The sequence below is a fragment of the Plectropomus leopardus genome, chromosome 19 (genome assembly GCF_008729295.1).
Source record: "Plectropomus leopardus isolate mb chromosome 19, YSFRI_Pleo_2.0, whole genome shotgun sequence".
NCBI classification, from domain to species: Eukaryota; Metazoa; Chordata; class Actinopteri; order Perciformes; family Serranidae; genus Plectropomus; species Plectropomus leopardus.
This window is the reverse complement of record NC_056481.1, coordinates 4,560,776-4,585,246: the sequence shown is the minus strand read 5'-3', so window position 1 is coordinate 4,585,246 and position 24,471 is coordinate 4,560,776. Positions and strand designations below refer to the sequence as shown.

The 24,471-nt window shown below is 39.3% G+C and overlaps 1 protein-coding gene across 2 annotated transcripts in view; it reads left to right on the top strand.

Annotated features, from left to right (window-relative positions):
- Nucleotides 1–24,471, top strand: part of etv4 (ETS variant transcription factor 4) — a 48,565-nt gene that overhangs the window by 4,135 nt on the left and 19,959 nt on the right. For both annotated transcript variants that reach the window (XM_042507809.1, XM_042507810.1), the window contains exon 4: nt 7,735–7,788. In XM_042507809.1, the coding sequence (XP_042363743.1) occupies nt 7,735–7,788 (54 nt within the window). The remainder of the gene's footprint in view (nt 1–7,734; nt 7,789–24,471) is intronic.

Below are 24,471 nucleotides of genomic sequence, written 5' to 3'. Positions count from 1 at the left end.
GCTATTGGACCTCGTTCTGGTTGGCCTATTATGTCACATACCAAACAAATTAGCAAGCGGCAGACGGGTTGCATGTCAACTTTTCGGCGCTGTACATTTCATACGTACTCTATGCTTTACTTGGTACCTTTGTCTCATTTTGTTTTCTTCCCTTCTTCTTCTGTTGTTTTACTTGTCTTTCTTCTACGAATTTATGAAATTTGACTTACTGGTCAAAGCCCAGTGCGGCAACTTGGAGCACGCATAAAACACCTCGGCCAGTTCAGGTCCGATTGAGGCGTATACATGAAAGAGTAAATCAACCCCAACCACTTCATCTAGTCATGTTTACCAAAAGTGAGAAATTTGTCTTGGTACAATTTCAGTCTGACGTACATGTTTACATGTATTTTAATTGTAAAGTTTTAGTCAGTTTATACATTTTTTAGACTTATGCAAGTCATCTTTTCTGACATCATGTAAACGTGCTGTGGAAAGGTGAAGCCTCCAGTACACAATTTCACATTTCTTCGAAGTTGGAAACGTCTTGTGTCCTGAAGTTAGATTTAATTTGAAGAATATTTAGCAAAGTGAACTTTTATTGTAAAAAGGGGGAAAACATATTGGTGTGTGTTTTATACATCTGGAAGCAATCTTTAAAGGAGCTATATGAGACATTCAGAGCAGTAATCGCCAAACCACTATTTGCTGTGTAAAGATATGGTGGAGTCATGGCGTCTCGAGCAGAGAATGAAGTCATGCAACCTCTGTGTGTTGTAATCTGAGCGTCTCTGTTCAATGTTGTGGTAGATGGTCCGGTGGTGCGTGCATGTTCATGTATGTAAGTCTTTCAAACTGTCTGCTCAAGGCGGGAATTTCACGCCGATATGCCGCCTCGCAGTTCTATATAAAGATACAGTCCCATATTGGCGGGACAGAGTTGTCTCACACTGACGCCACCATTGGAGGTAGTAAAAATGGTGTCTGTATAAACAGAACAGGACCATGGGCAGGAAAAGTGTGACGTTTTAAGGACGTGTATTGTGTGTGACCCACTGTGGGAGATTTAAAAAGCAGCTCTTAGCAGTTAGCAGCTAACTCAAGAAGATCAGCCAACATATAACATAGACGGTAAATGATTGTTATTGCTATGTCATTTTTATTAAAGAAAACGCTGTTAGCGTGTATGTTACATGTTACACAAGAGGCAGACGCTGTTGGGTTGAGTGCCAAGTCTCTTTCGCTTCCCCATTGCTGGCATGCTATCTAAAAATACACACTGGAATGCACGGAGCCGCTGTTGTTTGGTTCTGTGTAAAAATGCAAAGGCGGCACAAAGAAGGGACTTCGTAGCTGCTCTATAGTGCGATCTCTCTGTAAAAATGGCTAATTTAGTCGCACTTCCTCTGTGTGTGTTGTGATCTAAGCTTCTCTGTGTGTTGTTGTGGTAGACGGTCCGGCTGTGCATGCATGTTTAGCTGTATTTCCACCAAACCCTTTTGATACGATACAAGACGGGACGAAAAAAGCTGGTTCTGTTGGTACCATCCGCAACTTTTAACAGTGAAAACACACACAAAAAATGTTCTAGTGTGTAGCAAACTGAACTGAACACTGGTGCTTGCTAAAAACCTTTTTGCACAGATAGATGGATCATATCGACAAGCTGTCATTCCACAAGTGTAACACCGACCCTCCAATTTACCTCCAGGTTAACACTGTTAGCTCTGTCAGCACTGTTACTGTTGTATAGCGCCGTAATTTTGTTGTTTGGTGCATAAAAAAAACCCAGAATACAGAATGTATTTGATGTTCTGAATTTTCTGGCAGAGGACCCCCAAAACTCTCCACTTCATATGTTTCTCCCTCAATATTAAAACGAATCTTAGGCCCCTGATCCCGCCCAAGACTCTGAATCAGAGATCTGAATGTCGTATTCAGCTCCTTTGAGTTTTGGCAGATTGTATACTCTCTTAAAATGCTACTCTCATTAATCGATTTTGCAGTGTATGGGTGGTGCTCGTTTTATGGATAAAACAGATTTTTAAGAGCAATTTCTCATATTTATTGGAAATATTATGTCAGTTTAAAACAATGCAGTAAGTCCCCGTATTGAGTCATGGTATACAGCAGACCAGGAGACGAGGGAAGTAGGACAGTCCCAGTCAGAGACACTGTGGAAGCGGTCCTGTCTGTCCTAAAAAAAAAAAAACATAAATTTAAATGGAGCCCACTCCCCGGCCAGCCCCCGTTTTATGGGAAACAATGCAGCATCCACGTCAGCTTTCTCACCTTTTCTCATGCAGCGTCAAACCAGCAAGTTCACTTCACACCAGCGTCTCACGCAGACAAAGACGAGAGCCAGAGCCCATAAAACTGCAACAATGGGTGTCGCTTCAAAGTTGGAGCCTATTTGTATTCACAGATTTCACTGTAAAAGGCCGCCCGTAAAGGTTCAGCTTTTCTCACCTTAAAATGTTGTATCGTCTTGACAATGTTTTTTTTACCGGCCTCTGAGATTTATCCCACCACCTCATGAGAATGGCAGCAGAGTTTAGTTTGTGCTGCTCAAAGTTTTTTAAAAAATGAATCAGCAACATATCTTCCCAGGAACAATGTCCTAAATTCAATACCACCAAATTTAATACCAAAACTCACAGTAATCTGTGAACTGAAACCATGTTCTGCCAAAGAAAGAGTTCCCATAAAAACTGCTGATAAGAATTCCTGAGAAAGATTTAATATAACTGACATGTACCCAAACACCTAATTTAGTATTATCAGGGAAAAGTGCCACTACATTTGTTCTGATTATTTTAAAGTCTTGAAATTTTGTACAGATGTACTTTGGGCAAGCATCTGACAGTACAACTTTAATATTTTAAGATCACATAAAAATTCACACTTTTATAAAAAAAAAAAAAAATCAAGACTTTTGAAAAACAAGGAAAACAGCTAACATTGTGTTAATTAAATGTCTTACTTTTGATTTTTTTTCCCCCTTTACTGCACATGTAATATCTTAGATATTCAACTTGTTATAAGTCAATAGATAACAAATACTTGACTGTGCTCTTTGCCATTTGCCATTTTTCAAATCATAATTATGTTAAATTTTCAATTTATCTTGTGTAAAATTGGTGTTAAATTTTATTCTGAGTGGCATTTAAAAACATCTTTAAAAGTCTTATATCCAGCTTGTTTTAAGTTTTAGGAGCCCTGGACAGATACCAAAACTATCTGCATGACCAGATTGGCTATCACTATAAAATGTATAAATATACGAGAAAGATTGTTTTTATTTATTTATTTATTTGTAATTTTGGTGAACCGTCCTTTTACTTTATGTACAAATTGGGTTGTAACTTTTCGTGAAATTACAATAAAAAAAAAAATTAAAATGTCTCAAATCAATCTTTCAGTAGTCTTAAAAATGCTGAGACATAGCAAGTAGGATTTTGTTCATGTTTTTTTTCCCCTGATGTTGCATTTAAAAATGTTAAAATTCAAACTAGATATCAGAGTAAATTTTTTATAAACATCTGAGAGTGATTTTTTGGGGAATGTTTGTAAGCCGTCTCTTTAAAATGAGACTTTATTTTATGTGCAAATTGGGTGGCAACTTATTGTTGAGTCACAGAGACAAAAAAGAGAAGCAGGAGAGAAAGATGGAAGTGTAACTTTATCAAAGTGTTATTTAACCCTAAGTACTGGCTTGTTTTCAGCTTCCCCGGCTAAGACCTCTCCTTTCCTGTTGCATTAATTAAAGACCTTATCATGACTGATTGCAGTTGTGAGGGATTCACCAAGATTGTAAAAGCTGGGTAGCTGGAGGGAGTTTTTTTTTTTTCTGCCAAAGGAGAGCGGAAGCAGGAGAGAGACAGAAAGGGTGAAGCGCTGAATGGCAAGAGTTCAGGAACTTGTCATATCTTGTCTGGTTCTGGCCTTTAGGTTTATACGGCTGAAGCTGCTCGGCTCCTCCCAGGATCTCCCACTGAGAGAAAAAAAGTCATTCAAGGTGCCTGGAAGCATCGGGGAGAACATGCGTCTGTGCTCGTATAAACACACTTTCCTTCTTGTGCTGACTTGCATCTCAAAGCCCCTGACGAGGTGTTCCTGGAAACAAATCAGATACACACACACACAGGAAAGTGCGCAGACACACACTCCGGGGTTACGATAACGTCTGATGCTCTTCATGCGTGTTTCTTCTCTCCTTCCTCTTTACGAGGTCCAGCATGTTCCGTTTTGGACATGTTGAAACGAGTGGAAGTGATTGATTGTTGGATGTGCAGGACTAAATATCGGCCCCTGCTCTGTCTCACACAGCAGCTTTATTTCTCCCCCTCCCCCCGAGGGCGGCAGACTGAAAAGTTAAAAGGGGGTAATATTATTATGGTATAGTAAGCCACAGGATGCGGCGTTGTATAAGAAATCGATGTCATTTATCTGAACATGCTCCAAAACGCCATCATCCGGTTTCCTCTGTACAGGAAGGAGTGTGACGACAAGAAAGTGGATTTGGATTTCTTATTTCCTCTTTTTGTCCTGTCTCGCTCTCTGGAGTTTTGGTTTTCTGTGTTGTGCATCACAGTCTGGAAACTGTAACGGTGGATGAAGTGAGAGAGAAGAGGCTGCTGAGGAGGAACGCTGGGTCAGATTTAGGTTGTTGGGGTGAGGTTACAGTCACATCTCTTGGGTTGCAGAGGAGGTGTTCACGGCCTTTTCTTCAATGAAAGTATAGATACCACACTGTAAAAATACTACTGCTCCTGCACTGAAAATGTTACCTAAGTAAAAGTATGTGAGTATAATCTAGAAAATGTACCTAACCCTTTGAAACTTTAGCAAATTGGCCTGATTTCATTAAAAAACATGGGAAGGAGGCAATGAGCATGAAGAAATTACCCAAAAATTAGCAAAAAAAAAGAAGAAAAAAATTGTAAAAAAAAAAAATAATAATAATAATACAAGAAAATTACCTAAAAATTAGAGGGGAAAAACAAAGAATTTAAAAAAAAATGAAATGGCCTTGGAAAAAAGTGCTTTAAATAAAAAAAATAGTTTAAAAATAATTTTAGGTATATTATTATGAATATTATGAAGTTCGTTTTTGGACATTTTTCTTTGTATTGTGGTTTTTTTTTTTTTTGGAAATTATTTGCCAAATCCACTAATTTCTTGCAATTTGCAAAATAAATTGCGAAGTTGCTCATTGCCCTTTTCCAACATTCTGTGATCATACTAATTATAACGGCAAGGTGGCTTAACTGTGCAATATTCCCGCTTTAAACAAGCAGTGTTAAATGATCTTCTCAGCTGTATTTGTACATATTTATATGTTCTGTGTGCAAAAAGTACAAAAAAGTGTAATATTTTGCTCTGAAATGAAGTTGAGTATAAGTAAAAAGTGCATCAGAGAGTACAAGTACCTCAAATTATACTTGAGCACATTACTTGAGTAAACGTAGTTACTCTCCACTTCTCCACCTTTTGGTGCAGATTCATGGTGGACCCTGCAAATGCGCTTTTAAGGAGAAAATACGGATAAATCCGCAGAGGAATTTCTATTATTTATGGCCCTTTGTCCATTTTTAGTGAGCAAATGTTGCCTAAGTACTCACAACATGGTACCACTTTGTTTTGCAGCCCATTACGCCCCTGATTGAGTGCATGATATTTAATGATAGCCATCAACTTTTCCCTACCAGTTGGCTTGTACCATGACGTAAGTGTGAGGCCCGAGCAATGGAAACACTTTATAAAAAACTCAGAAACTTGCAGAGCTGGAGCATAGCCAGATTAAAAGGTTGGTTCTGCTCCACGTTCAGGGTTAGATCATTAATTTTGGAGCGGTTGAATAAAATACCAGTGTGCTCACGGTTAAGTGGGTGAATCTGACCTCCTCACCCCTGAGCAGGGTGTTGGCAGTCAAACCATTTTGGCTTTTCCAAACTGTTGGTGTGAGTCAATGTCCAAAGCTCCTAGAGGACAATTGTGAATGGGTTGGGATTGCTAAAAAAAAGAGCTGTACAATAGTGTCTGTCTAGCTCTGCTGCACCTGTGTGTTTTTTCAGTTAGATGAGATTCATTATGAAAGTGTCGCATCGCAGCCTCTGAAACTGAGCACCACTGCAAGTAATTATAGATCGGCTCACACATACCATATAACTGTATTGACTCATCTATTTTTACAGATCATTGTAAGCTGGCTGCACATTGTCTCTGTGACACTTTACATCAAAGCATTGCAATATGATGGTTGATATGTTTCCTAACAGGAAATATCGTGTGATCAAATGTCAGTGAATACTTCGCAGAGGTACTGAATCACTGCTGATCTGTGACGCTTTAACCTTAACATGCTCTCGTTTCACTTCCCTAATTCTCCTCTTGATTTCAGTTCAGTTGTTCTTTATCTGCGATACGTCATCTCTGCAGCTGATGAAATCCAGACTGCTTTTAGATAGTTAGACACTTTGAGTCCCCAACGCTTTGGGACGATCTGAAAAGGTGGTTTGTGGCACCGCTTGTTTAGCCAGAACTGCCTGTTTAGTCTGTCTGGATTTCTACAAAGAAACTGGTTAACAGCTGGTTGTAAGTTTGAGTAGTCGGGAAAGTAATTTACATGTCTGGAAGCAACCAAATCGCCAGAATAAACATTGGCTTTATTTGTTTCTGAAAACCATGGATATGTTACATTTGTACGTTTTGTAATTAGTGGATATGGTGAAACTTTTTATGTTGTGACAGCACCGTGGTTACTGTGTGGTCAGGTTTAGGAACAAAAACCACTTGCTTAAGATTTGGAAAAGATCAAGATCTGGTTTAAAAAACTTGCTTTAGTCGCCACAGCCACAGCTGGAAATGTCATAATGTGTCATTAGGTTTCGTAGCTTTTCTTTTATATGATTTGGATGAAATGTACAACTATCTACTACTAACATATCCATGGTTTGCAGAAATGTACAGCGCCAACTTTTTTTTAAAGTTTTTGCCTAATTAGGATGTATGAATGGAGATGGGGGCAAATTACTTGACCTATCTACCTATTGCTGATCAACCTGACAAAATCAGCTTTGGGGCTGTTTATATAACAGCGGTTCTTGCATGAAATGTTAAACTTTTCTTGCAGTTCGGCCTTTCGTTCACACAACAACAGCGTTCTGGAGGCCTGAAAATGCAAACTTTTGAAACCAGGTTCCACAGTGTAATTTTTTGAAAACGTCACCCCTTCTGTCACCATGTAAACAGGCAATGCAAAGAGTCAGTTATCTGTAAAAAAAAGTTTATTTTGAAAAGAAACAGGATGGAGTGATATTGTATTTTTAATTGGTTTTTAAAGACAGTAATAGTAGACATACAAAATAAAACAAAAAAGAATTACTTAAATGAGTAAAAATAAAATGAGGATAAAAAATAAGTGTACATAAGTATTAAGTAAAGAAATAGATTTGTTCTGTAAACAAAGGTATTGAATCTGATTATTTCACACTTTAAATCAACTTAAACCAGGTTGGCAGGTTACCATCATGCCGCTGAGGAGCTCCATGTTCTCGTGTATTGATCTATGAGTCGAGCAAAGTGCTGACGGGCTGCAAAAATCATGACGTGAAGGTTGCCTGAATGAAGCCCGGCCTGGCTCTGACTCATATTTCAAGAAGGAGAAAAAGAGAAGGACAAAGAAAAAAAATTTGCCCAAAATATAATAACAACAATGTTAAATTCATGCTGTTTTTTGTCTTGTAATTTCAGCTCAGGTTCCTGACAGTGACGAGCAGTTTGTTCCTGATTTCCATTCTGAGAACTGTGAGTACTTTTCAGTTTCCATTTCCTCCGAATGTCTGATTTTATGACCTTATGTTGCACAGATCAGATCTTTATATTGTTTATTCGATCAGGCATTGATCGGTGCAACATACAGGGCTGTGCATGGACTGTCTCACCCGTCTCTCTGATTTGGCGAGTCGTGTAACTCCAGCTAAAGTGAGCATGTCATGAGAGAGCGAGGATGAAACCAGGAGTCAAATTTGGGCTGTGAAACCGCCAGAGGCTTAGGTGGGGATACTGTAACTCGCTGATGTTACAGTAATGTCTTTGGCAGACAAAGCGGTGCAGAAACAGAGGGCCTAATCAGGCAGTGATCATGGAGTGAATTTGGATGCCGGCGTTATCCATCCATTTGCATGCCTTTGAAAAGCTGAATGGGTCCGTCCCAGGAAACCAGTAAAAAAAAATTAGGGCGCAGGTACAAAGATGGCCTTTTGTGCACGTCGGAAGGTATAAAATGGGAAAGCAAATTCCTGGGCTGCACAACTGAGCGGCTATTTGAATGCGTTTCCCTTTCTTGTGTCTAAACAATGGCGATTCAGGATCTGGGTGGGAGTACGTGTCGCTCTACAAACAGTTTTTTTTCTTTTCTGTCCCATTCAACGCGCTGTTTCTCATCTTTAGCAATGAAATGGTTAGCGGGAGAACTTGAAATCCGTCAAGAATAATCTCATCCTTAAAGTAAGTGACAGCTTTCAGTCCAAGTCAAAGACACTTCCTCTCGTGTGTCTTTTGTGTGTAAACATCATGTGATTTAAGTCCGACTGCTCGGTCGCTCGGTGACACATGCCCTGTGCGACATTGTCGCTGTCTGTTGGCCAACAATGCGGAGCAGGAAGTGCAGATGAACCCCGGGGCACGCAGGGGTCATGTCTACTTAACCCCCTGACCTGTCAGCCAATCAGCTGTCAGGCCTCTGCTAACGGTCGAGCAGGGTGTGATTTGCAGGGTCAGGGGGGCTTCGGTTTGACGGGCAGCTCACTTAAACCCGGCAGAGACACTCCCGCGTTGACAGACAGTGTCCCTGCTGGTCGCAGTCAATAGCTGCAGAGTCCGCTCGGAGCATCTCTATTCAGCTTTGATTTATGGAAAATTGAAGCTGACAAGCGACTATAAATACATTCATCTTTAGTTTTTGTGCTAGATCCTGGATGTGGTCTATTAAAGGTCCAGTGTGGAGGATTTAAGGGGATATATTGGCAGAAAAGTATGTTTTATTTAGTGTATAACCACCTGAAAATAAGAAATGTCGTGTTTTTGTCACCTTAGAATGAGAACAGACAAACCAGACACTGGCTCTAGATATGAACCGTCCCGTTTTTTTCATCCATAGTTAATATTCTCTCTACGATGAGCTGAGCAGCACTGAAAAAACATGAAAACTGCTTTATTCAGCGTTTGCTCACCGGGTCCATTTGTTGAAGAGACCTTGGCTCTCAGAAAAAACTTCCTGAACATCTGAATCTTGAGCTGTCGGAGAAACAGTTGAGCGTACATTAGCAGGTGTTGGGCTAACGGCTCGTCTTTAACATGATGAACAGCACTGGAGAAACACAGATTTTGAACATGAATCCACTTTTTTTTCAGCGTTTTTACTGATTTTTATCACCTTGTCCGTTTGTTTTTGAGAGGAAAAGACCTCTGCAGATAATTAAATCCCAGTAAAAACATCCGGATTATCTGGATTTTAAGTTAATAGATAAAAAATGCGGGTGCACATTAGCATGCACTGGGCTAGCAGCCCTTCGCTGATATGCCAAACAGCATTGAAGAAACACTGATTTTTATCGTAAAACTGCTTTCTTCAGTGTTTTTAACTGTTTAAATCACCAGGTTGGTTTGTTTTGCAGAAGAAGAGATCTCTCTGGATAATTCGGCTTCCTGTTAAAACCTCCTGAACTATAAACACTAAAGGAATTCAAACCAGGAGAGGTTTCCGCTGGTTGCAATCTGTAATCTACACTGCTAGACGCCAATAAATTAAACTAAATCCGACACACTGCTCCTTTAAAAAGCCTTATCTTTTCCCATACTGAGCTGAAAGGTGTTCTCAGTGTCTGGCGTACTTTTAAAAACAGGTGACTCACCTGTTTTGGAAACTAGCAAGCACATAAAAAAAAAACATAAAGCAAAGCCTTAATCCCAGGTGACCGGAGTATAATTGAGGCTTGCATTGAAAAGGGCGCCCGGGTAAAATTAAACATTGTTGTTTACTGAGTCAGGTTGTTACCTGCATGGGTGTGGTGTTGACGGAGAGGGGAGAGAGAAAGACGGAGCCAGAAAACGGCAAAAGAAGAGAGGCAAAAACACTGGGACATGTTGGAATGCTAGATTGGGGAAGAAGAGGGGGGCAAAGGAGGGATTGTGCAATACCTGCACATCTGTTAAATCTATCTCATCTGGTCGTTTCTCCCTCAGTTCACAGCTAACAAGCATGCTCTGTCTGCAGGCTGCCATTGAGGGAAGGTTACGCAAACATGCAAGTTTTATGTACTTGCTGACCTGCCTGTGTGTGTAAAGGTAATTGAGCCACTGGCGATAACCGCGCACCATATTTTGAACTAATGTGATTGTCTCTTTGGAAAGGAAGGATTTTAATCATTCGCTCACCAAGAAGAGATGAGGATTAATGTGTCATTTTCAGGCGCTGACAGCACCTTCAGGGGTTATCCTCGTCTGACGCTAGGCTGTCGGACTGAATCTTTGTCTGTTTACTGCCTGCGGGCAACAAACACATGGAGGTGTCAGTCAAATTCAAAGTGCAGATACTTAATTAAAATAGTTTAACCATTTGGAACTTGGACCGACATCAGTTTCTTGTGTAATGTTTGGACGCCTTTCACAAGCATTTTAACTGCTGAAACCCTGAGCAAATTGACTTGATTTCTTTTAAAAACATGGCTTAAAAGGCAATAAGCAAACTGTAGAAAGAGATGCAAAGTCCTGCAAACTGAAAAAAAGATTTTTAAAATGACCTAAAATTAGCTGGGGTGCAGTTATTAGATATGATTAAAGAATAAGTAAAAAATGTCCAGGAAACTAGACTATAGTCATGATTGTATATTTAAAAGTATGCTAAAGAATGTGTGTGTGTGTGTGTGTGTGTGCGTGCGTGCGTGCGTGCGTGCATAAAAAGACAGAGTAAAAATAATGTAAAATAATTATTGACTTATACATTTTAAGTCATTAAAATCTTCATTTTTAGCACTTTTTTTTCAAGCCATTTCCTTTTCTTTTCTTTTTTTTTACATTTTTCTTTTTGTTGTGTGCAAACCTTCAGGTAATTTTCTTCTAACTTTTTACAAATTCCTTGCTAATTTTGGGCAATTTCTTGTAAAGTTATTCATTGCCCCGCCCCCATGTTTTTGTTTTTTTTTTAAAAAAATCTTTTTTTAAAATTTATTTATTGAACCCATATTTAACCAGACAAGTCCCATTGAGATCAATAATCTCTTTTTCAGTGGAGACCTGGCCGAGACAGCAGCATAAGAAAAAGTTACACAGTGATAACCACCATAAAAAACATGTAGAAATATTAAAAACTCCTACACACAATGACAAGGCCGAAGCCAATTTGCTCAGGTTTCAAGGGGTTAAACATGATCGGGACTTTGCTTTTTGTGTTAAAAACACTAAAAGGCCGGCGCTGGAGCGTTCAGCCTGCGCCGAGAGCTCGTTCTTCTTTGTCCAAGTATGTTGTTTACTCTCGGAGCAGCTCGAGAGATGTGACCCATTCATAAATTTTCTTCCCTGCGTGCGTAAGAGGAAGTGTGCCTCCCCCTCCCCCCTCTCTCCTCGCTCTGCGCTGCTCTCTCCTTCGCTCTTCATTCATAAAAAAGCCCTACAGTACTACAGATCCCCCCTCTCTGACACCCCCTCCTCTCCAAGTGGATACTCCAAACCCCTCCCTCCCTTCCTGTGTCTGTACAAACGAAGTCGAATTTAAAAATCGGGACCCCCTCCCCTTTCCCTTTTCTCCCTGCCCCTCTCTCTCGTCTCTCTCTACACACACTTTGAGTGCTCCAAGATGTGAACTAATCCAGCGATTTCGGAGCTGTGTGGGACGATTGTTTAGTTTTGTGCCTTGCAGTAATTATATAGGAAGTTGCGGCTATAGGACGCCGTTACAGCGCTTTTCAGAAAGCAACTTAGCAAAGGAGAGAAAGCAAGAAAAGAGGGAAGAGAGTGAAGGAGAGGAAGCCGAAAAGGAAAAGTAACTTCAAAGTCTGCCGCTTGTTTTTTGACCTTTTATGTGTCATTTTTCTCCATGTTGAATTTTTAAACTTCAGTTCATCATATCATGCATGTAGTCTTTGTGTTGCAACAGTTTCTAATATTAAATAGTATATTACGCAGGGAGCTATAGACTTTATTAAACACTGGACGCAGCCACCATGATGTCATTTATTCATTTGTGATCATTTTTAAACCTTGAGTTTGCTGTGGTTGTTTTTCTGTAGACCAGCACCAAAATTATCTCTTTGCCTTGGTTCCTTCGTTGGAAAGCTTGTGAGGTTTTTCCATTGGCTTTTGGATCATTGCAGAAAACAAACCCTGTGCTAAACAAACATTTATGATACTGACATGTTTGGCTCAGCATGATAATCTTCACAAGTGAAACACACTTTTACGACTTTTGAAGCATAAATGCAATCGCCGTAAGAAAAAAAAGCTAATGTTAGGCTAACTCATTTATGGGTTTTAGGACTCATTAGTCATAACTGTAAGCGCAAATAACATTTAATGAGTTAGTTAAATAAAAAAATCACCCCCCGCACAGTCACAAATGTGGAGACTGGCTAAAGAGACCAAAACCATTTTTTGTACCAGGCTGAAAATGTATTTATTTCTGCTGTAAAGTGGAGCATTTAAAATGTCTATTTCAACGTCTGTGGCTTTACTTTGTTTTGGAGTCAGCCTCAAGTGGCCTTTAGAGGAACTGCAGTTTTTAGCACTTCTGTGTTGGCTTCATTTTGTTAAGTTTTTGATTGATCATTTGGTCATTTAAATATAGATCACAGTTTCCTAAAGTGCGCGCTGGTATCTTTTAATCGCTTACTTTGTCTGACCAGCTGTCCAAAACCCCAAAATGTTCAGATTACCTTACACAAAGAAAACCAGCAAATTTGCACAGTTTAGGAGGCAGAAATCAATAATGGTGAGAATTGTTGCACTGAAAATGACTTATGTTGAGCGACAATCGAAAACCTCGCAGAAAAAATGAAAGAAGACGGACAAGAAGGAACAAAACGAGGGAAAGGAAAAGTTCCAGTAACCCAGCTCTAACCAAATCCTCCCTGCCGTGTGTCTCTCTGGCTCTGTGTGTTCTGCTTTGTCATGAATTCACAGCCTTCCTCTTGTTTGGGTTGTTTTTCTGGATCAGAACTGGCCCAATCAGGCCCTATTCGGAGCATGGGCTGATGGGCGAGCCGAGCCCCTCCCTCCCCAACTCCCTCTCTCCCCTAAAGAGAAACATGCAGCTCTGTGTTCTTCCACTTTCCAAAATACAGCTGCTATGCAACAAAGTGCGCAAAAACAGCCAGGTGCCTGCCAGATATGCACGGATACTGCTCGCCTGCTCGCTCGCTCGCTCCGGGGAGACGAGGCTTCTTCTGCGCCTGTGTTTGTTGCAGCGTTTTGTTTTGCTTACGAGTGAAATGGTTGATTTCTCCTACGCGAACGATGATTTCGTTTGACAGCCTCTCATCCACATGTGCACACACACACACAGACACACAGACAGACGCACACTTGAGCCCTGCAGTTTTATGAATGGGCTGGTTGTGAGAGACTGGCTGAGGCAGCACATTGAGTTGAGGGGAGTGAAGCTTCATTCATGACTTTAGAGGACTTTATTCCAACATTAACAACACCTACGAGAGGTTTCTGTCAGCCTTTATCTGAGTACACTCTGAGAAATAAAGCGGCTAACTAGAACCATATAGGGTTCTTGGGATTGTTCCCATAGGAGGCCCCTTTTCGGTTCCTTGTATCCTTTATTAAGGTTCCATGTGGAACCTTTTCAGAAGGATCTACTGATACTCAACATAAAGGGTAATATCCTAAAACCACCTGTGAAAGTTTCCACCCAAAACCTCCAATGAGAGCTTCTACAGAGAACCCTGTTATGGTGTTCTGGTATTCGACTGAGGGGTTTAAAAATAGTAATTGACTATGTTACTCATAGATCTCTTCCACAAACCAACATTTTTAGTTCTTAATGGATCTTTAAGTCTTATAAAGAACCCTTGAAGAACATTTTGTTCAAAAAAGGGTTCTTCAGAAGCAATCGGTTTTGAGTAGACCCTCAGCCATTCAAAGATTAACCCTTTTGGAGCCTTTATTTCTTATTTATAAGTTTTAGAGAGTTTCTTAAAAAAGTCATCAATCCTCCCAAAGTTTCTGCAGTTTACAACATTATTTAGTCATCTTTAGTGAATCATGTCTGATGAAAATGGCCTGACATGTAGCGTAACGGGCGTTTAACAGCTTCCAGTGGGGAAGTTAAAGCTGTACGTCTGTGTGTTGATTCAGAGCAGCCCTGTCAAAGCCAGGGGGCCGCGGGGATTTGAGCCAGGCAGCGCAGCCCGAGTGTCAGCAGCAGAGCTTTGTGAATGGACGGCAGTGTGTGTTTTATTACAGGAGAGTGAGGGGAGGTGTGTGTGCGAAGAAAAAAAGAGCATGTGTGTTAGTACATCCCTGTGATGTGGGTATGCGTGCCTGTGCATTTCTTTCTGTGTCGGTGTTGGTGTGTTTACTCCAGCAGGACGGCTCGGCTCTCTGTAGCTGGAATTTTTTCTCTTTTTTCGAAAGCGAGCGCCGACCAAAGAGGGGGACAGATGCTTTGAGAGAGAAGGGGCGAGGCCGTAAAAAAAAAAAAAAAACAGTAGTTGAAGCTGAGTCAGTCATTAATAAGAAGATACAGGGAGTGTGGCAACTGTGCATACCGCGATCCAGTTTGGACTTCTAGCCTGTTAGTAATCCCAGTTTATTATAACTTGGGCTTTGTCCATCATGTCTGGTTGTTAAAGGATTGTAGTGGCGACGTTGTCCAGATGGGGCAAAAAAAAAAAGGTTATACAGGTTGTAAACTTACCCTGCAGGTCACCCTAACGTATTTTAAAGAACAAAAAAAGCAGAAAGTAAAATTAGTACCCTAACTGTCTGTTTCAACCACCACTGTACTGCGTGTAATTTTTCTGTAAGTTATTTATAACTTACTCAGAGCGCGTCTTTGACACGTTTCGACCCGCTCTGCCCAAACTGTGATATCTTCTAATGAGCTGACTCAAACCCGTTAGCAGGTGTATAAATAAATAAACAAACAACAAAGATCATTTTTCATTTTCACATTACATTTGTGGGACAGAATCTGCTGCGTCCGCATGATACGCCGCTGCATGGCGTCAGGTTGAAATGCTGCTGGTAACGACGAGATATAAGGACACTGAGGGTCCCTATAGGCAGGCAGGAGGGGCGGTGGATGGATCCAACATCCCCAGACTTTCAGGAGTCAGTGTGTTTAGGATTAGGCCACAATGTCCCAAGTGCTTTTGTAGTTGAATCCCACCATGTGCCTTTGTTGATTGATCCGTGCGTCAGTAGCACCATCCAAAAACGTCACCAGCAGACGCAGAAGGATACCTAGTGCATAATATGTAGACGTGGAAGTCCTCTGACACAGTGGCAATACATGACGACTCAGGATGAGAACTTTTTTTTGCAGTAGTTTAGCTGACATACAGGTAACGTGAGGTGACACAACAGTCGGCCTTTGTCGCCCCTTAGTTTAAGGGCGGAGTTGAGGAGGTTGTGTTCGAAAATATTTATAACTTTCTTAAACCAACACTTAGACAAGGACATCAGGCAGAGGTGTTTAAACAAACTTTCGTTCGTGTTTTACACAACCTCTGTCGCTTGTCATGCGTGCAACACCATGAATAGGTCCACCTTTGAGCGAAGACTGTCTAAACGTGTGAGTCGATATCCACATTTTAGCAATAATTGCGTCTCATCTCCCTCTGTGGCGATAGGCTTTGTACCTCGGTCCAAACCGTCCAAACAGCTATAAACACTTTTGCACTCAGATATGATTGGATGACACGTCGCACCTTAAGCCTTAAACCTTTCTGATCATGTTACTGCTTCTGTTCCTTCTTGCCTCTGACTTTGTGGTAGCAATGTTTCCACGTCCCCAGATCTTTTTAGTGAGTACTATGTTGTCATAATCGTTAAAAATGATGGCCAAAAGTATATTTTAAAAAGCCCACGCTGACTTTGTAATGAGCCTTTTAAGAGCTGTTTCTGCTCTCTATTCTTGGCCAAAAGTTATACTCACATTTCACTCTGTTTTCCACTTTCACATGCCTCACAGTCAAACACACACACCAAACACACACTGCACGTGAGAGAAGGAGGTGGCTGCGGAGGGCGGACCTTGTAGTAACCTGCTGACACAGACCAGTAGGTGTTTGGAGCGAGCTGAGAGCCAGCGTACGGCCGTATTGATCCTCGCTGATCCAGCAGGGGAGTAAGAGGAGATGGAGGCGGTTGATAGATGACTTGATGAAGATAAAACTCAGATAAATCAGCGTGGAGGCAGATAGGGGAAGGAGAGGAGTAAGAGCGGGTCAAAAGTGCCGCCAAGAATTACGGTCGAGATCCTGATCAAAGCGAGAGGGGGAGGGGAGGTTGCGAGAAGAGCAGGAGGAACTGTGGATGTGGCATGTGTGCTGATAATTTCCAGCAAGGTGTCCCAGCCTTTCTGTGTGTGTTATCTCCGTCTGATAAAGCAGATTTCGCTTGCTGGAAAACACACTTACAGGCATGCATTGCTAAAGGCGAACAAACAACAGAAACACACACACACGTCGCCCTCACATGCATGATCCCCCGGTGGGCAGTGGGAACTCATTATATCATTTCAGTAACAGTGTGGGGGTGGATCGATCACTACATTAAACATTAAGAGGGGACAGCTATATTGGGGGCTGAGGGATTGAGAGAGAGGAGTCAATATTGTGCCAGATTAATTACATCCAGCCCTCGCCTGTGACGGGATGTCCCTCTCGCTGCACATGTCCCAGGACAGGGATGTATTGTATCGGCTCCACTAAACAGCAATGGAGCGGTGAGATTTATTGCTGGTCAATGGCCGTTTATAAAGAGCCAACGCGGCACAATTGAGAGTGAAGTGGACAATAGGGAAAATGGGAGATGTCAGGACATTTACCGATTAAAATTGTGATCCCTTGATGCTACCAAGACCATGAAAATATACCGTTTATTGTCATATTTGTTTTGTTTTTTTCACTTCTATATTGTCTCAGGGTGTAAATTCTTGTTTGTAGGGAAGATTGAGGTAAATTTTCTGGTGCTCTAAAGGTCGCAGAAAAAGATTAACATGAAAATATTAACTTTCTTCACTTGCAATAATCTATGCTAAAACCAGAATTTTCAGTTTTGTAGAATTAAAAGTAAAAAAGTGGTCTGTGTATTAAATGCAGAGATGGGAACAAGTCACTGTTTTTCAACTCAGAAGTAAGTCTTAAGTCTTTGCACTCAGTCCTAAATTTTGAGTTTCGAGTCCTTAACTGGTCATAATGCATTTTTCACGACGTGATACAATTTTAACACCATAATAGTAATACATTTAATTTAGTGTGAGCGCTTTTTAAAAATTGTATTTATTTGTGAAAACAAGTTTGTTGGAGAATGTTGTCTTTGACCCACACAATTTACAAAATGCAATTTGTTTTTTTTTTCTATATTTTTTTTAATCTATAGTTTTTGTGCAGTAATGAAATTATCATCTGTGTCATTTTTCCGACTGATTCTCAGTTACGGAACGTTAGTTCTTCGTTTCTTTTGTCTTCTTATCTTATCTTCTTTTTGTCTTCAACCTGATTTGATGCTGTCAAATTTGTTCAAACAACATGGATCTGGATTGAAATGTCGACGTGCTGGGAATAGTTGCATGGGTGAAAAAATTGATTTGTGGCGCACTTTTTAAGAAATACTTGTTAATCTTTTGACTTGCTGGAAATTATGAAGATTTTTTCAAGTCAAAGGTCTAATACCCGAGAGAAGTCAACTGTTAAAGTCCAAGCAAGTCTTTTGATTCTGTCAAGTCAGGTCAAAAGTCATCACATTTGTTAGTCAAGTCTAATTAAGTCAACTTTTGTCATCTCTGACTAAATCTATCATAAAATGTGTTATACAGAGATATTGGGAATGAGTTATTAATCAGCTACATTTTGATGTTAGATGTGAGTCTGTGATGAGTGATTGTCGTTGGCTAACATGATTTCATCAAAAAGTTTGGTCAAATGTGAGAGGGGTTGATTGGGACACTGATTTGCCAACCAATCGAAACTGTAACAGTTCTAACTGTAACTGTGGCCTGTTTTGAAAGAACAAAACTAAGGCAAGGCAATTTTGTTTATAAAGTACATTTCATAACCATAGGCAACCAAAAGTGCTCCGCAGATTAGTCAAGTCAAAGTTCGTTGTAGGTCAATCAAAAGGCGTGCCCCAAAGGCCTAAACTATAGCTGTTAATTCAATTCAATTTCCATTTGATCTACAAAGTCTGATATCACAAATCACCGTTGGCCTCCTAATTACTAGTTTGAATGTTCAGTGGCAAAAGTAGTAATACATTTCTTTAGTATAATTCCTTAAAAATGTTTGGTTTAAAAAATGGAAAGATATTCAATTAAATTAAACACTGTTCCACCTAACTCCATAACCTGTGACAATCAATTCCATAACGTGTGACAACCAATCCTCCAGTGAGGCTGTTTGGAACAAATGCACAACATGACTTTAATCACAAATCACCTAAATTTTAAAAGCATTTGAGTACTTTAAAATATATTTATCTATAGCTGAGACCTTAATCTTTTTATTTACCGCTGGTCAAAATAATCTAACATGAATTATATCAGAGATATTAGTAAAAAATGTGCCAACCAACTCTGGTATCCGCTACTTAGAAATTTCCATTTTTCTTTCTCCATACTTGTTTTTCTTTTTTTAATATATATTCTCTTTAGTCACATCCTTCCTTAGGCTGAATATCCATCTCCAAAGGATAGCACAATCATCTACAACACTCTTACAAGAGTAAATTCTTGGTCGAGGGCTGACCCGCACTAGTGCTGATTGATACTGAGTTCATTGAGAAAATAGTTTGAATATTATTCATATGAAAACAGCTGAGTTCACTCATTCAAACAAGAACATTCTCATCACTTCAGATAAATACTGCCGTCTATTTCGGTTGATAAAGGGGAAGTGAAACTTTGTCGTTTGCAGAAAAAATGTACAGCACCACTGCCTTTCTCATGATGGGTGTCATTCAGATCTACATCCTGTTAGCCAACACGATGTGATGTACTAAAAGAAGGTTTTTATAACGGCCAATTAAAAAAAAAAAAAAATCCCATTTGTGAGAGCAATGCTTTCCAGGTCAATCATCTGTCTTGCTGATACCATTGTACTTTCCATCAATCTCGTTAGGCTTGTTTGGCAGGTATCTGACAACCATTCTTTAAATATTCAAGGAGCCTGAACCATTATCAGATGAGAGAGGACGACCTGTAAATCAGATAGAGCAGACACTAATGGATCCAACACTCCTGGGCTCCCTGAGCAGACAGATACTGAAGCCACTCTCGGGCTGCTCGGCTCTCGGAGATGAGGTTGAGTTTGTCGGTGCTGGTCAGGCTGCTTCTCTCTCTTTCTGTGTCTTCCTGATTGTGCAGTGACCTGAGAAGCACACACACATGTCCAGCACATGTTTCCATGCATCGGTGGAATGACTGGATACACAGTCGAAACGGTCTGGATCATATTGTATCGCCCCGCTTCCCCTCCCTCCCTCACTCTTATGTATCTCGCTCTCTCTCTCTCTATTGCTCTGAATTTTCCACTGAACTATAACCTACAAACACATCAATACATGTCTGGTCAAAACAGACTGAACACCAGAATCTGGCCTTTTTGAAATGTATTATAACAAGTGAGACAGAAATTTATAAGAGTGTTAATTTATTTTTTAATATAAAATATATCATATAAAAATTGTGCAAGAGTGTTATTATTACTTTATTTTACTTGAGTAAAAGTAGTAACATGCCCACTTACAAGTAAAAGTCCTGCATGTAGAATCTGTAGTAAAAAGACGTAAGTAACAGCATCAAAATAAACTTAAAGTACCGAAATTTTAAGTGCTCCTTATGCAAAATGGCCCATTTAAGAATATATGCAAATATATGTATGTTTCTAAAGCTGTGGCTAATTTCAATATTGCTGGGTTGCTTGATCTTTAACAATATATCATAATTTAGCCCATTAATTAGATTTATATTTTGTATTAAGGAATTAATTAAAAATAGCATAAAATGGAAATACGCAAGTGCATACCTCATATTGTACTTAAGTTCTGTATTTCAGTGTCACAAAAATTTCCATCAAATTCAGTCAAGTATTTTTTTTCACATGAACCATACAAGTGACATTTATATACTTAAATCAATCAAAACTGAGATGAATAGACTTCAGATTTATGTACGTATAGCTGCTAAAATTGACTGTAGTTTACTGAAGTTTATGTAATAATTATTAATAACTTCTGTATATTTTAAAAATGGTTAATTTACTTTAATAAAGTTTATGTAACCCCTCTCAATAAATTGTATGTATCTTATAGTTGAAATAAATGAAATCTATCAACAGTAACAACATAAACTTTATTGAAATAAATTAGGTACATTGAGCAATACAGTACATGAGCTATATTTACATAAATTCTCACTCTGTTCATCCCAGTTTTATTTGATTAAATTACATAAATAGTATTTTTTGATAGAGTTACTTGACTCAAATTAAAATGTTATGTGTAATTGAAACATATAAACCTGAAGAAACAGACCAAATGATTACTTTGAATATAAGTTTAATGCAGTTTAAGTAAAGCTCCATCTGCTGGCACGAAAAATAGGCCTAAATAAACCAGTGGCCGCTGTTGTTTATCTCTGTCAGTTCAAACTGAATCTGTGTTTTGATTGGCTGACATGTGATGACGTAACGCCAAAAGTACCCGCGTTTAGGGAAATAAGTACGCGCATGCTCAGACATTCTGATGTCGTCATTCGCGCAGTGCCTGTTGTGGATGTATTATTGCAGCTGGATAAACTTCTGGCTCCTGCGGCACCGCAGTTGACGTGTATTTCCCTCTACTGAAGCACGAATGTGATGAAAAACGTGAGATCAAACACCTCGTTGCTCATTAGCCGAGTCGTTTAGTTTTAAACCAACCTTCTTGTAGAAGTAATCGGATTTAAAGTTGATCAGAAACAAAATGGCGAACGTTAAGCTAGCCGCTAGTCGTTACCCGCTAGCCGCTAGCTGGTAGCTGATAACCGATAGCTGCTAGCCGATAGCCGATAGCGGAACATAAACAGGCTTCCGGCATCGCAAACAGGATTCCGAGAGGATTAGGAAACATGAAATTGACACCACAACGCCGGAAAAGTGGACTTGCTCAGCTACCGTTGCCCGAATCTCCAGCGCTAACATACGGGGACTCGAGCATCGTAACAGCACCGGGAGATCAGGTATGTGCGCAGTCGGATTATCACCTGTATTAAACTCAAATTCAAATCGTGTCCATTTCTGCTCATAGTAGTTGTTGCCCCACTATTTTCTACGGAAAACGCCTCTCAGGAGGCTGTATCATGGTGGAGATTTAACATAACACCAACTTGTTTTGCTAAAAACAAGCTAAGTAGCCTAGCTTTGTAGCATCACCTAGCATTAACTGTCAGCTAACTGCAATTTTAGCTTCTGTCTGATGGAATTAGTAAAACTATGTGCCCGAAGCTACTTTTTAACCATATATTTTACACTTACTGTCTTAAATTACAGATCCATGTGTTATATTTAAAGTATGTCAACATATGTCATTGATTGAGTGAAGTGTTCAGTCTAAAAAGAGTACAGTTTTGTGTGTATTGGTTTGCTATGCCTGAACCTTCAGACCTTTTCAACTATTTTACTCTTTTTTTTGAGTAAACGTTGGTCATATTTTATGGCCAACTCTTTCTTAAAACATTTAATCAGTAACTGTAATGTCAGTTATATAGTAACAACTGGTATGTGACTATTAATCTTTATTTATTTTATTTATGTGTTTTAAGATTACATGGACAGTGCACATTAATACATTAATAGACATTTTTGTAAATGTGCCACTTTAGCAAGCTTGGCTAATTTTTCAGCTGTCGTGCCTGGGCAGGTGTGATGAACACTATAGGAAAACATGCAATACTGTTAAACAGAGACAACAGAACTGTACATAGGACACAGTACACTTAATAACAATACATAAAATATGTAAAAACAGGATAAATGGTACTTAATACATGAAAACAAAGTACAAGTCAAGTTTTAATTAGCTGCTGAGTATGTTCACACACTTGGTTCTATTAATTATAGCTTATTTTTATTTATTATCGTGATATTTAAGTCACAATACAATATTATTACAACTACAAATGTTTTGCGATCCTGCAACAACAAATATTGCGATGTATTGTGAATAACTACTTTTTTTCAACTACAATTTATGTCCCCAAAATAGGACTTTAATAAGATTATTTGTGTGTTTGTTCATCTCACTTCAGTCATTTTTATAGCAACAAAATGAATCTAGTGAACTGAAAAAGGAATTATTATTTATCATCCTAGTGCGTTACCAAAGGATTAACTTGTAATATTAATATCTTCTATATTACAGATATCAATATTTGGCATTCATGGATACAGTATTGCCACACCAAAATATCGCAATGTTATGCTGTATTGATTTCTTTTCTCCTACCCATTTTGTGACCTGTTAAAATTGTATTACAGGTTAAATTAAAAAAATTAAATGAACATTTCAGCATGTCAAAAAGAAGCTTTGACATGTTGAAGTCATCTCTAATAGTAAAAACAAAAATTCATCAATGTGTTTTCCTTTAAATAAAAGAAATTAATGACATGAAATAATCTGTGTAAAGCTTGGAAAATTTGACAGTGTGCTCTCAGCTTTTTATGTGCACACACATTTCGTGCCCATGACAAAATACAAAGATAGAAACTTCAAAGTATCACCCAAACTTGGTCTGAGAAAGAAACATACAAATGAGCGCAGAGCTTAAAAATGACTGTGAAAGTATAGGTTATATCTAACTCTAATTGCTTGTGTTGACAGTGAAATACTTTAAAATTACTATGTTGCTTTTTCTTATTACGCCTCCCTCTCACCACAGCGGAGCCATGCATTCAGCTGAGCAACTAATGTCATTTGCAAGCCATGTGAATCAATGGCTTCCTTTTTAACCTTTAAAACCATTGTGGCATAATTGGCAGCTTTGTTATTATTGATCCATCACCACATACAGAATCAATTGGCAAGAGTGGGTGGAACCAGGTGTAGCCTATCACACGTTTACAGCCTGCTTTTAGTGCGTCTGTACAGCACACTGAAGCCTTTTGCTGCTTGTGCCGCACATGTACGATACATATCGTGTGAGATAAGAACCAGATCTCCAGATAGCCCTGAGATGGTTCCTCCAAGAGTGCGACTTGAGTTTTATTTGTATGATTGGGCCCATTAAGTGTGTATTTACGTTACGCTCACATGTCCTTCGCTTTGGCCAGATTTAGTCTCTGTGTTTGACACTGGGGCTGATGTCCACTGAGTTATATTCAGCGAGGCTGTCATGTGCTGCAGACTTCCAGAGGCTTAAGACTTGGCCGTGTCGCACAAATACATCCAGTGTAAGACTCTCCAGATCCACTGCTGTCCTCAGATTGGATTTCCCTACACAACGGCCTTTAATGGTAGGAAACACTGTCTAAAATAAGACGGGGGAGTTCATAGTGAGGTCTGGACAACCTGCTTGAAACGTTTAATTTACAGGTGATATTAAAATGTTTTGATAGCAATACATGAGAGTTAAATCCCCTGATTTATTGTTTTTCAATGCTTATCTAGGCTCTGGGAAAGTTGTCTGAATTAAAAAAGTACTCACAGGGTTCCAGCAGATCCTAAAAAAAGTCTTAAAAGGCACTGAATTTATTCATCTAAAAATAGGGCTGTAAAAATGCTCAGACATGGGAAGCAAGATGTCTTAAATCTTTTTTTTCTGAATTGTATTGTTAAATTCCAATTACAGTTTTTAAAAAATATATATTTTACCAAATGCATTAATATCACGCTAGCTAGCTGTCCCTCTGGAGGACATGGGAAAGTACAAACTCAATGAAAATTGGCAATTTAACTAAGTTTTTGCATCATAGCAATATGAATTTTATGCAAAAAGTATTACGAGCTCAGCACAATGGGGCCGATGTAGTGGAATTCCTCACACAGAGTAAAAAACACAAGATCACTATGAAAACGTCAAAAATCACTCCGCCTTTCCCTGTTCTATTTTTTCCCTGGTTTTCGCCATGGGACAAAAAAGTCGTGTTTAATCTTACAGTAAACATTTGCCCAAAATTGTCCCTACCTTCCTGCAATTGATGTCATTTCATGTTTTTTTTTTCCTGAAATTTCGTATTTTGTCTTAAATTTTACCCCTAATGCATCAAAAAGAATTAAAAATTC